The 17,021-nt window shown below is 44.5% G+C and overlaps 2 protein-coding genes across 33 annotated transcripts in view; one reads left to right on the top strand and one right to left on the bottom strand.

The window, feature by feature from the left end:
* LOC142009367 (uncharacterized) overlaps nt 1-9,999 on the bottom strand; it is a 64,705-nt gene extending 54,706 nt beyond the window's left edge. For 7 of the 27 annotated variants that reach the window (XR_012644442.1, XM_074987302.1, XM_074987309.1 and 4 more), the window contains exons 1-5: nt 9,471-9,596; nt 8,987-9,110; nt 8,221-8,786; nt 5,827-5,933; nt 1,620-1,682 (exon numbers count right to left, since the gene is read on the bottom strand). Coding sequence is in view for 4 of the 27 variants with exons in the window: in XM_074987328.1 (XP_074843429.1) it covers nt 1,648-1,682; nt 8,221-8,335; nt 8,987-9,110; nt 9,471-9,640 (444 nt within the window). In the remaining 23 variants the exon portion in view is untranslated. Of the gene's footprint in view, nt 1-1,061; nt 1,094-1,619; nt 1,683-5,826; nt 5,934-8,220; nt 8,787-8,986; nt 9,450-9,470; nt 9,641-9,885 lie in introns of those variants that run through there. The other 20 variants (XR_012644440.1, XR_012644441.1, XM_074987328.1 and 17 more) reach the window with 15 other exon arrangements.
* CABLES1 (Cdk5 and Abl enzyme substrate 1) overlaps nt 1-17,021 on the top strand; it is a 125,429-nt gene that overhangs the window by 14,085 nt on the left and 94,323 nt on the right. For 4 of the 6 annotated variants that reach the window (XR_012644439.1, XM_074987298.1, XM_074987299.1 and 1 more), the window contains exon 1: nt 9,740-10,257. The exons of the other annotated variants lie outside the window; for them this stretch is intronic. Coding sequence is in view for 3 of the 4 variants with exons in the window: in XM_074987298.1 (XP_074843399.1) it covers nt 9,740-10,257 (518 nt within the window). In the remaining variant the exon portion in view is untranslated. Of the gene's footprint in view, nt 1-9,739; nt 10,258-17,021 lie in introns of those variants that run through there. 6 annotated transcript variants of the gene reach the window in all.

Genomic DNA, 17,021 nt, shown 5'->3' with positions numbered 1-17,021 from the left:
TCTCTAGATCTTCTCCAATTTCTCCATATCTTTCTTGAAATGTGGTGCCCAGAACTGGACACAATACTCCAGCTGAGGCCTAATGAGTGCTGAGTAGAGCAGAAGAATGACTTCCCATGTCTTGCTCTCAACACTCCTGCTATTAGCACCAAGACTTTACATTTAACCAAGCAAGACAAAAATACCCACCGAAATGTAATCACTCAATGTTTAGAAGGTATGATGTTAATATGAGCAGCAGGAACAGCTCAGCACTTCTGAGAATCAGGTAATTTTTAAATACGTTTAACCTGGACTTCAGCATTTTTTGCTCTGGGGACTAAATATGCATTTCAGTCTTTAGTTTTCTTTCTTAGTTACTACTACATATTTCTGGGATTATGTTTTAAGTTTTTCTACACTTTCATCCCAGATCATTTTCCTGATCATCAAGATTTTATATGCAATTTTCCAAGACTACCTTCACTACTATTATTCTGCTTCTTTTAAAGTTCAGTTGTGCACTGGAAAGTGATTTTAGAAAAACAGACATTTACTGTCTCTGAAAGCACTTATATTTCAAGTGTACTCAAAAGAACTTTAGTCAAACTGCCAACTCACTCTGGGCTCTAAAAGCCGGGTACATTCTCTTATAGGAGATCACCAATAATAATCAGTTATTCTTTCAGTTGCACCCATGCAGAAGTATTCTCATCACACTGCTCCTTCACTGACATCTGCACAACCCCATTATTAATTTTACTATCTGACTGGTCCTGTCACTGTAATTTAGTGAACAATTCTGATGCTATTGCACAAAGAGAACAGAATCCACTTCACCTTTTTTTTTTTAGCTGTGGTAGCTGCGTAGGTCTCAAGCCTTGTCTATATTACAAATGCTCTGCTGGTGGAATTATACCAGCAGCCCCCCCAGCCTAGATGTAGCTTATGCAAATGGAAGCTTTTCTTTCAAATGACACTAGTTATGCCAGCAGAGTCTATGCTGGGGATTTTGCTGGGTATGTTGACAAGAGGCATGTTTTTTTCAAACCCCACTGACATAGCTATTTTAAAAACCTTACCGTGACCTGGCCTTATTTTTTACATTAAACACATCAAATATTATGCTGAGTGCATAAAGGAAGCAGATTGGTGACATGATTGTTGACTTCAGGCTTGTCTTCACTGCAGGGTTAACTTTATGATTTATCACTTGGGGGTTGCCCCCCACTTGAGTCTCATCCACACATAAAAATGCTTAACTGATAGGTGATGGCAGTTTTTGGTCCATTCAACACCACCATTTGTATAGCTCAGGTGTTACACAGCTAATTTGGCAGGAGTTATTTGAATTTATCTATATTGCAGTTAACACTGCACTTCAGAAGGTGCCAGTTTGATATGGTCACTTTTCAGACTAGGTCCACACAATTTACCTGAGCTTCGTGTTTGGCTAGCAGTATCTCTAAAACACCCTACCCTTTTATATTGAACTAACTGAGCCATCACATTTCAGGTTCTCTGCACACATGCACATGGCTGCTACTGTCTCCTCCAGCTGTACTCAGGGTTTTCACTGTATTCAGACAGGCCCTGTACACACAGCAGCCTCTTAAGCATGCCACTTGTCGCCATCTTACCACGTGCATCAGCCGTTGGCCTTGGTTATCAACACTGTGTTTCAGGTAAGCGGAGCTGGTTGGCTGAAAAATTAAGAGAGAAAAATAGTCACAAAAGTTATCAGACTTTCTCCCCACTCCCTTGTTTTTCACTCAAATGGCCGTGTCTACACGTGCCCCAAACTTCGAAATGGCCATGCAAATGGCCATTTCGAAGTTTACTAATGAAGCGCTGAAATGCATATTCAGTGCTTCATTAGCATGCGGGCGGCAGCAGCGCTTCGAAATTGACACGCCTTGCCGCCGCGCAGTGCGTCCAGACGGGGCTCCTTTTCGAAAGGAAGCCACCTACTTCGAAGTCCCCTTATTCCCATGAGCTCATGGGAACAAGGGGACTTCAAAATAGGCGGGGCCCTTTCGAAAAGGAGCCCCGTCTGGACGCGCCGCGTGGCGGCAAGGCGCATCAATTTCGAAGCGCTGCTGCCGCCCGCATGCTAATGAAGCGCTGAATATGCATTTCAGCGCTTCATTAGTAAACTTCGAAATGGCCATTTGCATGGCCATTTCGAAGTTTGGAGCACGTGTAGACGTAGCCAAATATTTGCAGTTTTCCCCACTCTGACACACACACACACACACACACACAAAGACAAGGGGAAGGAGTGAGAATGTCATGAAGAATTACAACAAAGCAAAGCAGCAGAAATGTTTTTTGGAGAACAGACTAACACGGCTACCTCTCTGTTATTATGCAGACTTACAAAGACCTCTTTTTTCTATTTTTCATCAATATTTTCTCTGCAGCTTTATAGTGGAAAATTTCTCAACCCATCTATACCAATAACCTTGTTGATTGCAGGATAATATTACATGAAGGACAAAGCTTTCAAGTTTCACACAGCGAACTCCGTTTGTTTATCTGTCTCAGGTCAGATTCTGGCAAACAGGACAGGCATCATGCAACAAGTCTGATGTACTGAGTCAGGCCATGAACTGAATGGACATAATTTATACTATGCATGATTGCTTCCTTATTTATTTATAACCCTAAGGGGAACACACTCAGCAATCCTTTAGATATGAATGCAAACACTTTAGATATTAATTTGCAGCTAATATAGTGTGCTTGATACTTAAGTATTCCTAACACACCCATCATGTCAATAACATGGTGCCATAGTCTTAATTAAAAGTATCATATCCATCTGAAAAGGACTAAACTGTCCTTTGTTTTATGCTGCTTTCTTAAATGTATGCAATTGGAGAAATATTAGGTCATCCTGCAGGCACTGTTGAAGGCAGGCCTGTACAGGGAGATTACTTAACATAGACAGGCCCTTTCTCTACGTTAGCAACATTTACACCAGTATTATTGCATTGGCATAGCTATTCTGAGGCAACCCCTTACCGCAGCCACCCTAAAACCCATGCAAAATGATGCTTTCACCAATGTAATTTCCCTTAGGCTGGAGTAGATTAGGGAAATTTGTGCAACCATAGCTACATTTGTCCAGGTGCAAATTTCCCTGATGTAGACAAGCACCTGGGTTCATCATCCTGAGCTCTGGTGCTGGGGTACCCTATATTAACAGCCTTCCAGACAGCCATCCATTGCAAAATTGTTCAGGCAACTGTATGTGTAGAGGTTTCTGCTGTCTCTCATCCTTGACATTGTCACCATCTTTGATTTTACGTCAAAAGAGGAGTAAATGAAGCCCAGACTGACTCCCTGTCTCGTCAAGGAGCCCAATCCTGAATTGTTTGGGTGTTCAAAACTCCAATTTTACACAGAATGGAGACTGGAGCCCAGGAGCCTCTCTCATACACCAAGTTTAACTTCTTTGTTCTGCATATGTTACTAATCATATTAGAAAATATTGATAAAATTGTAAAGCAGAAGACTCTCATATCTGCCCATTTATCAGAGAGGTAGCCGTGTTAGTCTGTAGCTTCGAGAACAACAAGAAGTCTTATGGCACCTTATAGACGAACAGATATTTTGGAGCATAAGCTTTCGTGGGCAAAGACCTGCTTCATCAGATGCATCAGTGGGGGGGTGGTTTCAGAGGGGTATTTAAAGAGTGGGGTCCCAGGAAGAGGGAGGGCCAGAGCTGACAAGGTCTATTCAGCCAGGTGGAAATGGCCCAGTATCAACAGTACTTATCAAAAGAGGAAAAAACGAGTCAGATCAGACAGGGGGATGTGAGCCTTTGTCAGAGTCTAATGGGGAGCTATTCACACTCAAAGCAGAGAATCTGCCTTTGTAAGCTGCGAGCCACCCCAGTCTCTGTTTAATCCATGGTTAATGGAGTCAAATTTGCAAATAAATTGCAGCTTAGAGATTTCTCTCTCCATTTGATTTTTTACATTTTTTTTGTTTCAGAACTGTCACCTTTAAATCTGCCACTGAGTGTCCAGGGAGATTGAAGTGTTCCCCCACAGGCTTCTGTACATTACCGTTCCTGACGTCTGATTTATGTCCATTTATTCTTTTACGGAGACACTGTCCAGTTTGGCCAGTGTAAATTGCAGTGGGGCATTGCTGGCACATGATGGCATATATTATATTAGTAGATGTGCAGGTAAAGGAGCCCCTGATGGCATAGTTGGTGTTAGGTCCTGTGATGATGTCACTGGTGTAGATATGTGAGCAGAGTTGGCAGCGAGTACTGTTGCAGGGGCTGATTCCAGGCCTAGAGTCACTGGTTTGTGATTTGTATCGGAGGGGTAGCCGTGTTAGTCTGGATCTGCAACGAAGGGTCCTGTGGCACCTTATAGACTAACAGAAAAGTTTTGAGCATGAGCTTTCGTGAGCACAGACTGATGAAGTGAGTCTGTGCTCACAAAAGCTCATGCTCAAAACTTTTCTGTTAGTCTATAAGGTGCCACAGGACCCTTCGTTGCTGGTTTGTGATTTGTAGTGGCTGGTGAGGATTTGTTTATTTGCAATTTGACTCCATTAACCACGGATTAAACAGAGACTGGGGTGGCTCGCAGTTTACAAAGGCAGTTTCTCTGCTTTGGGTGCTAATAGCTCCCCATTAGACTCTGACAAAGGCTCACATCCCCCTGTATGATCTGACTTGTTTTTTCCTCTTTTGATAAGTACTGTTGATACTGGGCCATTTCCACCTGGCTGAATAGACCTTGTCAGCTCTGGCCCTCCTTCTTCCTGGGACCCCACTCTTTAAATACCCCTCTGAAACCACCCCCCCACTCATGCATCTGATGAAGCGGGTCTTTGCCCACGAAAGCTTATGCTCCAAAATAGCTGCTAGTCTATAAGGTGCCACAGGACTTCTTGTTGTTCTCATATCTGCCTATGGTTTGCAATTGGAAATAACATGTTAACCACCAGTAAACGCAAAGGGAAACTAATGCAGATCACATTATACTAGTTATACCTCCGTATGCAGCCTTAGGAATATGGCTGTCTGACAACTGCACACCCTATGTGTGTGTGAGATCCAGCCATTTCTTAAGACAAACTAACCACCAGAAACAAAACTCTTGTAACAGGCTGAGTTGGCAGAGATAAATAAGGTTCAAGACAGCACTACAGAAAACCCACAACTTACGAACAGATTGTGGTCCAAAAGTTTGTTTGTAAGTCAGTTGTTTGGAACTCAAAATGCACTTTCCCATAGAAACAATGTTATAAATCAGGAGTCGGCAACCCCTGGCACACGTCACTGTCAGCAGACAAGCCGATTTACAGTGTCACACAGTGGGGGCTCCAGCCCTGCCCCTCCCCTCCATGCAGAATGGGAGGGGGTAGGATCACTGGGCTGGGGCCAGAGCCCATGCTGCAGTGCAGTACTGGAGCTGGAGCCCTGCCGTGGAGCTTCAAGGACAGGGCTGAAGCCCTGCTGTGGCACGGGACCAAGCCCAGAACCCCAGCTGTGGGGCCTCCGTTGGAGCACAGGACTCCCGCAGCAGTGTGGAGCCAGAACCAGGGCCCCTGCCACAGCGTGGGGTCAGGGCTGGAGCCCCTGCCAGAGCACAGGGCGTGGGGCTGGAGCCAGAGTACAGGGCTGGGACAGCAGCAGGAGCTGGCCCACCCCATGTGCAGCTTGCAGGCATCTGGCAGAAGGGTGAAGTATTGCCCTGGCCAACCCTCTCTGCCTGCCACACTAAGGGTAAAGCTCTGCATCTTTATTTATTAATGAAGCTGTTGTAAGTAGGACTATTAGTGACTGTAAAAATATCACCAGCACTTGGACCGTACATAGAGGTCAAAAAGACATATTGCGGCACTCTGCCTCGGAGTTGTTGTTGGGCCCTGTTATGAATGGTGATTAGGTTCCCATGGTGCAGCTGAAACCCTGCAGATGCCTAATGAAAACAAAACAGAAAAACAAATAATATTGAGCAAAAAATAGCTCTTTATTTAATATTGAATGTTGGTGCTTGAGAAAAGGGAGGCTTAATTAGAGGGGGATGGGGAGGTAGGCAGAGATTCTGAAGGTGTCTTCTGGGCATCCTCTGGCTGCTTCCCATCCTCCCACAACCTCTGTACCAGCTACTGCAGCCAGCCCTATTGCTCAGCTGCTTCCCCCACATGGCCTGCACACAGCCCCAGCTCACCAGGAGGTGGTGAGCGTCATGAACATGGACCAGATGACTCCGGAGAAGCAGAGGGGCAGCTGCACAGCCAACAGGAGAGAAGCAGCGAAGGGAAAAGCACTAATTCTCTCCAGCCACTGGCTGCATGGCCATCCCCTGCTCCTCCAGAGTCCTCTGGCCAGCACTCACATGGTTCACTATCACCTGTACTTTTTGAGGCTGCCAGTGAGCTTCTGTTTGTATGTGCAGATGTTTATAAATTAGATGTTTGTAATTCAGGGAGTGTCTGGATTCTGTTGGTGGGATTCAGTGTCCCTGCTGCAGAGAGGGAAAATTTGAAGACATAAAATTCCATAGAAGATAATAATTAGTATAGAAAGACAACAAGAAGTCATGTGACACCTTATAGGCTAACAGATATTTTGGATAGACAGATATATCTGTTATATATAGATATATCTGATACAGATATATCTCCTAGTCTGTAAGGTGCCACAGGACTTCTTGCTGTTTTTGAAGATACAGACTAACTTGGCTACCTCTCTGATACTAGTATAAAAAAAATACTCACATTTCTACATGTGGGGGCAAACTAAAAGACAATAAATCCAAAGAAATAATACACACATCTTTCCTGTGTGGTAGATAACTTTTATAAAAAATGCTTAAAAATGTTTTGTTTTCATATTTCAAGAAAATTCTGAAAGTAGCTGGCCCCTCATAATTATTATCCTCATTTAGGGGATAACAGAGGGAGGATGGTTTGTGGTTAAGCAGAAGTGTGGGAGCCAGAAGGTTTGGGTTTCAGATTTGGTCATACCACTGACATCCTTTATGTGACAATTAGCAAGCAGTCCTGTACAATCTTAAAGACTAAGAAATTTATTAAGTAATGAGCTGTCGTGGGTAAAACCCACTTCTTCAGATTAAGTCACCATAGGCCTATGCTATGGGACTCTAGTTTGTGCAGTAGGCGTTTTCAAGCCTGTGCTTGAGGATCACTAATCACTCTGTAAACTTGAGTCACCATTGCTGGATCTAAGTCTCACAGTTCAGCTAACGTATCTGTAACTGTATTCTACACAGACCTTCTGACTTGGGCCTGACGTTTGACTTCCCTCCACACTGCAAAATGAGAGTAGACTTGTGCTCTGTCTCACAGTCCTTGTAAGCCATGTGTGCTTGCTAGCCTAAGCCAGACTGATCTGTATGTAGACAGCAAGGGCTTGTGCCAAATCCTGAGTCAGAGCCCAGGCTGCATGCAATGTAGACATACTGTTCTCTCTGAGCCTCCTCCCCACCTGTACGACCAAGTTAATCGTTAACTCAAGCGATTAATGCAAACAAATTAACTAGATTAAAAATAGTTATGATTAATTTTAGTTGTAATCACTCAAATAATAAAAGAATACCAATTTAAATTGATTACAAATATTTTTGGATGTTCTCCTACATTTTCAAATATACTGATTTCAATTACAACACAGAACACAAAGTGTATAGTGCTCAATTTTTATACTGGTTTTGATTACAAACATTTGCAGTGCAAAAAACTAAACAGGATTCTTCAATTCAACTCATAAAGTACTGTAGAGTGATCTCTTTATTCCAAAAGTGCAACCTACTATAGTAGAACTTTTTTTTGGACAACTGCATCCAAAACAAAAACAATGTAAAAGTTTAGAGCCTATGAGTTCACAGTCCTCCTTCTTGTTTAGCCAGTCAATAAGACAAATACATGTGTTTACATATATGGGAAATAAAGATTCCCACTTATTTACAATGTTAACCTAAAAGTATGAAGGGCATGCATATGGTAATGTTGTAGGTGGTGTTGCAAGGTGACAAGATGACCTGACAAGATATACTACACATTCATATACCCCTTCATGCTTTGACCCCCATGCCAAAAGACATGGTCCCGTGCTAAATGTAAATGGCTATTTCATTTTGTGAAGTGTGACTGAAACTGCCATTAATCACCACTTTTTTTAATCTCCTGATTGCGACTGTTTTTTTAATAGCTTGACAGCCCTAGTTAATAGCACTCCTCTACCTGTGGGCTGCACCCCAATCCTAGAAGCTGGTGAAGTTCTAAGTCCTGAGAAGGAATGTGTTAGAGCAGTGGCTCCCATGGTCCCCTGGGGTTCCGCAAGGGATGTGCAGGGGATCTGAGACAAAAAAATGATAATAGAAAATAAATTTCAAATAAATTGCAAAGTTGCAATCAACTATTTTTAAATTAAATATCTTCCAAAGATGCTGTTAATTGCTGTCCAAAAAAAATCAACAAAAACAAGCAGTCCTGTGGCACCTTGTAGACTAAAAGATATTTTGGAACATACGTTTTCATGGGCAAGAACTCGCTGTGTCAGCCTGGAGAAGGAAACGGGCAGGATTCCCTGAGTGAAGGAGTTGAGGCGGACCCTGCTGCTGCCGCTGCCCCCCACAGAGGGGGTCCCCGAGCCCACAAAGGCGGCTGCCGGCACCTGCACGCTGGCAAAGGCATCCTCCTCCTCCTCCTCCTCCAGCTCCCTGGCTGCTCCCCTCGCGGGGGGGCAGGAAGGTGCCCAGGCTGTGGCGGGTCCGAGCGCTGCCACAACAGCTTATGCTCCAAAATATCTGTCAAAACAAACCAGCAGAAATGTAGCACTTTAAAGACTAACAAAATGATTTATTAGGTGATGAGCTCTCAAGGGACAGACCCACTTCTTCAGATCAATCGATCAAGCCAAAATATCTGTTAGTCTATAAGGCACCACAGGACTTGTTTTTGAAGATACACAGCAACAAGGCTACCTCTCTGATACAAAACAATTTACCTTGTGATTTCCTTCTCTCATTTCAAGAAGGGCACATTGGCTTCGATGGGGGTCCGGGACTGGGTTGGCGGTGGGGGGGTGGTTAGGGCTGCACTCCTGAAAAGGCTGCGACCCACTGCTGGAGCTTAAAGATGTGGAAATGAACTTCACGCAGATTAAGCAACCACCGCCACCTCACCCAGCCACACGCTGGCTACCCCGGCCCGGCCGCTCTGCCATTCCGAGCCCCTCTGCGCCTCCGCTCCCCCCAGAGCCCTTCACCCTGGGAGCCTGGGCGCACTTATGTAACCACCGCGGGCCCATGTGCTTGGCGCCACCCCAGGCTCCACCTTCCACCGCCTCTCCCCAGCGCCCCCACCCAGGGAGGAGGGAAAACCAGGCGGGCTGCGAGCAGGGAGCTGCCCTAGCCCCCGCCCCTCCTCCTCCTCCCGCGGGCTGGGGCTTTTGTTTTCCTCCCCGCTCGCGGTTCCCCACACGTGATTACCGTGTTATGGTCCCGGGCGCCTCGCCGGGCGAGTTCACCGCGAGCGCCTCCGCAGCCTGCCCGAGAAGCGAGGGGGGAGCTAGGCACGGCCCGGGCGGGCTGGAGGGGGGAGAGGCAGGCAGCGAGCCAGCCATGCACCTCCCGCCAGCGGGAGGGAGGCAGGGAAGCATGCCCGGCACCCCCCCGCTCCCTCGCCCGGCCTGCTAACCCGCCCGCTCCGCAGCTCGCCAGCCGCCGCCCGGGAGCAGGGAAGGAGCCAGCCCCGGACAATGGCGGCGGCGGCTGCCACCAGCAGCCCCGGCAGCGCTACCAGCGCGCTGCAGCCGCCGCCGGAGCCGTGCTTGAGGAAGCCGCTGCAGCCACCGCCGCCGCGCATGGACCCGCGGCGCAGGCAGGCAGCGCTCTCCTTCCTCACCAACATCTCGCTGGACGGACGGCCGCGGCTGCCGCCCGAGGAGCGCGGGGCAGAGCCGAGCGGGGGCGCCGCCAAGGCGGCGGGCGGCAGCGCTCGGACCCGCCACAGCCTGGGCGCCTTCCCGCCCCCCGCCAGGGGAGCGGCCGGGGAGCCGGAGGAGGAGGAGGAGGAGGATGCCTTTGCCAGCGTGCAGGTGCCGGCAGCCGCCTTCGCGGGCTCGGGGACCCCCTCTGCGGGGGGCGGCAGCAGCAGGGTCCGCCTCAACTCCTTCACTCAGGGAATCCTGCCAGTCTCCTTCTCCAGGCCCATCCCGCAGGGCTACTGCTGCCTGGAGCAGGGCGGCCCCAGCGCCCTGGAGCTGCAGCGGTCCCGGTAAGCAGCCCCCCGCGCCGCTCGCGGGCGGCCACGCGACAGCGACCCCTGTCGGCGCCGGCAGGGCCCGTCGCTCGCTCCTCCAGCCGGGACTAGCCACACAGCAGCCAGGCTGCGGGAGGGGGCGGGGAGTGGGGGGGCTTGAACTTAGCCCCGGTCGCCTTGGCAAAGCTCCCCCCCTCCCCCCGGGTGTAATGTCAGCTGGGCCACCAGCGGGCTGGTCGTACACTGCTCCCTGCCCCGCTGCCCATGCCAACCCGGCCCCTGCTCTGGAGACTGGTGGTACGTGAGCATCTGTGCAGTGGGCCAGGATAAAGATCAGCTCAGATGCCGGCTTCAGCATAGCTGTTGTTACTTATTAGGAACAACATGAAGTCCTGTGGCACCTTATAGACCAACAGATATTTTGGAGCATAAGTTTTTGTGGGCAAAGAACCGCTTCGTCAGATGCATCTTATGCTCCAAAATATGTTACTCTATAAGGTGCCACAGGACGTCTTGTTGTTTTTGAATATACAGACGAACTTGGCTACCTTTCTGTTACTTATTCAGAAGTCATTGGGTCTTTGGCAGGAGCAAAAGCACCTCTGCTGAGTTCCTCCCTCTCCTTTAAGTGGGAACAGACTCGTCTGCTTTTAGCATTAATCTGGCCTTTTTTACAAGCTGACACAGGTAGCAGTGTTAGTTTGTAAGGTTCAGACACAGATCTGGGTTGGGAAACATCAGCACCCTTTCCTTTCTCCCCATCCAGTGTAAAGACTTCTCTTACCTATTAGTTTAGGAATTGCAGTACTGATGAATGAGTGAGCCGTAAGTAATAGTTCTGCACAAATTTCAATTTAAGTGCACACCCCTCCTTTAACCTCCTTGAACATTCCCACAGCCGAAGCTTTTTTCGTTTAGCATGCACGTAGAGCAGATGCTCGACAGTTTAAATAATTACCATTTGACAAAGGCTGGGAAGCAGAAAGGTGAGGTGTAAATTGTAGTACCATAGGTAAACTTCTTGTATTGTGGACATTTACATCCCATCAGATGGCAGCACCAGGAGAAGATCAAATACTTTAGTATGTGGAAATTATGTATGTGTACTATGGAGTTAGCTATGTCGTTCTGCTTAGTGCATTCACGGGTGAATTAACAGACAAGTTTTTTTTTTCCCCAAAGTTTCACTCTCTGTAAATGGATCAGATTTAAACTCGTGCACATTCTAGCCAGATTGCTTTTTTTAAATCGTTAGTATACTACTGGTTTTCTTTTTAATAAATCCAAAGATTTACCCCATTACTTTCTCATTTGTGAATGGACTTATATCATTCTGAATGCTTTCTAGGCAGACTGCTAACACAAACACTGTTGAAAGGCTAAGTACTGTCGATAAGTACTATTGATACTGGGCCATTTCCACCTTGCTGAATAGATCTTGTCAGCTCTGGCCCTCCCTTTTACTAGGACCCCACTCTTTAAATACCCCTCTGAAACCAGCCCCGCACTCACGCATCTGACGAAGTGGGTGTTTGCCCATGAAAGCTTATGCTCTAAAATATCTGTTCATCTATAAGGTGCCACAGAACTTCTTGTTGTTGAAAGGTCCAGATCCAGAGCTTGTTATCCATTGACTTCAATGAGAAGATGACCAAAAATACATGAAATAAGAGATTTGCTCACTCCTCAAGCAGGTCCTCTATCTACAGACACCACTTATGGTGAATGTTATACCACCTTGTGCTACTAGTTATTTTGTCCTTTTAATGGTTTTTTTTCGCCACAGAGAAGAATCTAACTTGCTTACATATTTCTAAAGAGGTCTACTAAGAATATGCATCCACGTACAAATTTATATATGCGTTATGGAATAAATGTATCATAGATACGCAATAGTCCTCATTGGCTTACTATGCTTAGTTGTCACGGTGCATAGGGAAGAAAATGGAGGCAGTGACCATACTCTCCAGACCAGCATAATTTGCTATTCCTACGTTCCCTTTTTGTCATGCTCACTTATTTCTGTCTCTGTGGTAGACTTAGTTAAGTAGACTTTGACTCTCATTACTTCATCAACTTAAGGGTAACTGATCATAAAAGTACCAGAGGCTGCTTTAGAAACAGCCTTTTTAAGAATTAGATGTAGCAGATGGTTCAGTATTCTGTACGCTCTGTCACTGAGTTGATCTGAATTGTAGTCATAGCTTTCTTGGGTCTCTTTACAATACTGCTGTTGCTGGGATAAGCCCCCCATAAAATAGCTGCTGGTGATTTACCCTTTTGAACCCATGCTTCACAGTCTAGGCATGGTCTTCATCCCTTGTTCCTCCTTTGATAAGACTTCCTTTTTTTTTTTCTGAAGGAGGTATGTTCCCAGCACTGCTCTGTTGCTGCTCAAGAGAAAGCTTTCCCTTCACCTTTTTCTTCTCCATAATAAATGATAGTTGTATTGCTCTATAATGCTCCTGTTGAGGCTTACTGAAATCCCAAAGAGCCTTCTTAGTTTTCATTGCATGCAACTCTTGGGCCATATAACTAGCACTCTTCAAGTCCATGTATATCTGCTTTATATCCACAGGTATCCTCATCTGCAGGTGTGGATGCAGATATCCGTGGCTGATTTTTAGAAATGCAAATATGGATGTAGATTTTGTATCTAGAGTGCTGCTAATTTGCAGATATCAGCTTCATATGCACAGGTATCTGTGGTTCATTTTTGCAGATATAGATGCCAATATGGATATAGTATAGACCAGGTATCTTCCTTCCAGATGCAGAGATCTGGATAGACTTCTTCAGCTCTCATCTGTATCATTCCTTAACTTATCTTCTCTTTTCTTCCTACCAAACCCTTACACCTCTTGTTCTGTAGTGCTTCCATTCACATTTTTGTGCCTGCTTGGTTATGTTTCTCTTCCCAGGACACAGGCTTTTTATATTAGCTTGCCTGGAAAAACTGAAGATACAGCAAATGAAAATTGTCCATTGCCTGCATACCATCATTATTTGATTTGACTTGTAGATTGCATTGACTAATCTAATAGGTAATCAGGATTTCTTAGCGAGGGGGGATCCCCACAGATCAGTGTTTAGTAAACCAGCTCAGTATTTAATGCTGTGAAAGCTCTGGTTATAAGGCACCTTGTAGGTTTCACTTTGATGTTTGTCTGTATACTATAATGGATTACTGGAACAAATCAAAGCCGAGAGAGAGATCCCCAAAACAGCTCATCCAATATATAATACAAATCAGGTACTGGTCCTTTTTGAGTTCTCCAGGTACTTATGTGGTGCTGACAGTATACTCACATTTCTAGATTTGAAGTGTTTTCTCATGCAGTTGCTTCTTCTTGGGCTAAGTTCAGCTGTGGTATAAGTGGGATGCCTGGTAAGTTTGACCCTGAGTTTTGTATCACTTGTGCCCTCTTTTGTGCTGAGTTTTCCTTTCAGTTACACCTGTGCAATCTTGCTTACTATAGTGAAATTTTACGGATGTAATGGATCACAAAATTTAGCCCACACTGATTGTACTACTGCTTTAAAATTCAGGTGGTACCTGTTTAAAGGATCTCACAAGCACATCATAAAGTTATAAAGCAGCACGACTTTATGTACTTTAGTCCTTTCAGAGGTCTCGCTTAGCCTTTAGGCTCAAGAGTAAATTATGCACAATGAACAGCCATTAGACTATCCCTACTTACAAATTATCCACTGGCTCCTAATCTTATATGAGAGCTACATACTAGATAAATCATAAGGATGCACACTGCTGACATACACCCAAGGACTGAATTCAAGTGCAACCTTCTGCTATTCAGTTAATGGTGAGGAAAGAGCCAAATGCTCTGCATATGGCCTTGCACTATAAGCACAATAACACAGAAGAAAAAAAAACATTGAAATTGGTCATATGCAGTCTAATGACTAGCTCACCTGAAGGGGGGGGTGGGGTGCTGCTGTTAGGCCACAGTTGTCAGAAGGGGGTGGAGAGTAAAATAAAGTATCCAAAGGATTTATTTGTATTTGCTTTTTCCCTCTCCCCTTGTGGCAGACTTGAGTTTGGGTCATTTGGAAGACTTGTCCTCTATGTTTAGACATGCAGAGTTATATAGTAACATGAAATCGTTTTCTATAAAAATATCATACAACACATACTGTATTATGTTTTTGTTTTCACTTACTTTTCAGAAGCCATTGTGAACATATAATCAGAGTTTCCTGCGTTTTCTGTTTGTGTTAGCAGTTTCAAATAATTGCATACTAGTTTATATTTAACAGGGTTATCATTAATGTGGTTTGGGTTTGTGCTGTACATTTATTTGCAAGAAACAAACTACAAATAGCAAGCTGCTCTGTGTTCTTATGGAGGTAGCTATATAATTATGTGTACACAACAAAAAAACTAACCCCAGTTTTAAAGTTGGCACATAAATGCTTAAATTCAGATTAACATACTGTGTACCTAAGACATTTATTTATTTTAAATAAACAGATGGCTAAAACCTCATAAACTGATTGAAATATACCGCCAAATGCTGTCACTCTTGGTCATATTGAGTAGCACTTCCCTTTTCTAGAAGTTCCATTGGGCCTGTTTATAGAGTAAACATGAATAAAGGCAGTAGAGTCTAGTCCTGAAAAAAACAAATAGAGCACTTACACAGTTATTTATGAAAAATAAGCATTGATATTTTATTCCATAATGTTGCCCTCCTTTGTGTTCGCTTCAGTTGAGTAAAAGGACAGGATGGTAGGATCCTCTCTTATTTAAAAGCAAAATCAAACCTTTTTGGGTGGTTCAAATTGTAAGAGACTAGCATATAGATTCTATTTTTCTTCAGGATTGATGGTGTTAATGACCAGATTTGGGTAAAACTTCACTTTTAATCACATTACCTTTCTCATCACAATAGACTAAGAGTAAGGAATCACTTCCTGGACAGCTGACACTGGCAAAGGAGCAGAATGGAACGGATGCCAAGTAATTGAGCATTGTTCATTTAAGGAGACACTCAAGTAAACATTTTAAAGTTTACTTTACCTCCCCTTTATGGAGACTCCCTTTTAAATCCTCCTTTGAAACTCCCGCCACTCATGCATCTGATGGAGCAGGTCTTTGCCCACAAAAGCTTATGCTCCAAAATATCTGTTAGTCTATAAGGTGCCACAGGACTTCTTGTTGTTTTTGAAGATACAGACTAACTCTGCTACGTCTCTGATAATTGTAAAGTAGAATTACAAACAAACCAAAGCAGCAGAAATGTACCACTTTAAAGATTAACAAAATTGTTTGTTTGGTGATATGCTTTTGTAGTACAGGCCCACTTCATCAGATCAATTTCATAAATGCCAATCTGTATGGGAAATCAATAACAGCAGAGAGGTGGCCGTGTTAGTCTGTACTCCAACAAACCAAAGCAGCAGAAATGTAGCACTTTAAAGACTAACCAAACGCTTTATTCAGTGATGAGCTTTCATGGGAGAGACCCACTTCATCAGATCAATTTCGTAAATGTCAGTCTGTATTGGAAATGAAATTGATCTGATGAAGTGGGTCTCTCCCATGAAAGCTCATCACCGAATAAAGCGTTTTGTTAGTTTTTAAAGTGCTACGTTTCTGCTGCTTTGGTTTGTTGGAGTACAGGCTAACACGCCTACCTCTCTGTAGTTATTGTAAAGTAGAGACATTTACTTTAAAGTGTCCATTGTTTAACTCAAAAATCTCATATTCCTTTACGTATTTTAGTACTATCTGGATTAGTTTTTTCACATTAAAAATCTAGTTGACTTTTCATTATTTGAATTTCACCAGTATTGTCTTCTAGTTGATTCAGTTTGGACAATGCTCACAGGAGTCACTTTCACACTCATCAGAAGGGTAGCTGTGTATCTTCAAGAACAACAAGAAGTCCTGTGGCACTTTAGAGACTAACATATTTTGGAGCATAAGCTTGAAGCTGGTCTTTGCCCATGAAAGATTATGCTGCAAAATATCTGTTAGTCTATAAAGTGCCACAGGACTTCTTGTTGTTCACTTTCACACTCAGGTTCTCATGCACTAGTGTAATTACATTTGGGTAGCAAACTCACAAGCAGGAGCTGTTTAAAAAAACAAACAAAAATGGTTTAAAATGTGAAAATGGTTATTTATAATGGCATTGGTAATTTTTAACCTCCACAACCTATTTTGGACCTCCACTACAGAATAAAAGATGGGCAAGAGTCTTATAATTTCAGATGCACAATATTTTGTTGAGTCTCCAAAAAAAAAAAAAAAAAAGCACTCTGTGTGAGTTCTAGAGCTGCAATAACCCATTAGGGTGCAATTCAGGAGCTGAATCCTAGGGTTCAGTTTGTGAAGGGCTGGCAGTGAATCAAAGCTTTCACATTTGCTGGAAGGTTTGAATTCAGTTAAACTGAAACTTGCAACAGTTCTTTAACTTCTTTGCACCACAACCCTCTTCTGACGACAAAATTACTACATGAAGCAGGGATCATGGTGGCGGAGGGTGTGGGGGCAGAGCCTGAGCCCTGCTGCCCAAGGTGTGGACAGAAGAGGGTGGAGCCCAAGACCTGCCACTCTGAGGGGGGAAGGCGTGCCTGAGCCCTGCTGCTCCAGGTGGGAAGAGAACTTGGACTTCAGCCACCGATCCCAGCAGGTCATTAAAATAGGGTCTTCACTCATTTTGGGTTTCTGACCCGCAGCTTGAGAGTCTTTGTTTTAAGGAATCCCATTACTTCTTCATTATACCCGACTTATCATTGCTGCATCTGAGGGA

Source organism: Carettochelys insculpta, chromosome 2 (assembly GCF_033958435.1).
Source record: "Carettochelys insculpta isolate YL-2023 chromosome 2, ASM3395843v1, whole genome shotgun sequence".
Classification (NCBI taxonomy): domain Eukaryota; kingdom Metazoa; phylum Chordata; order Testudines; family Carettochelyidae; genus Carettochelys; species Carettochelys insculpta.
This window is presented reverse-complemented; position numbering and strand designations above follow the sequence as displayed.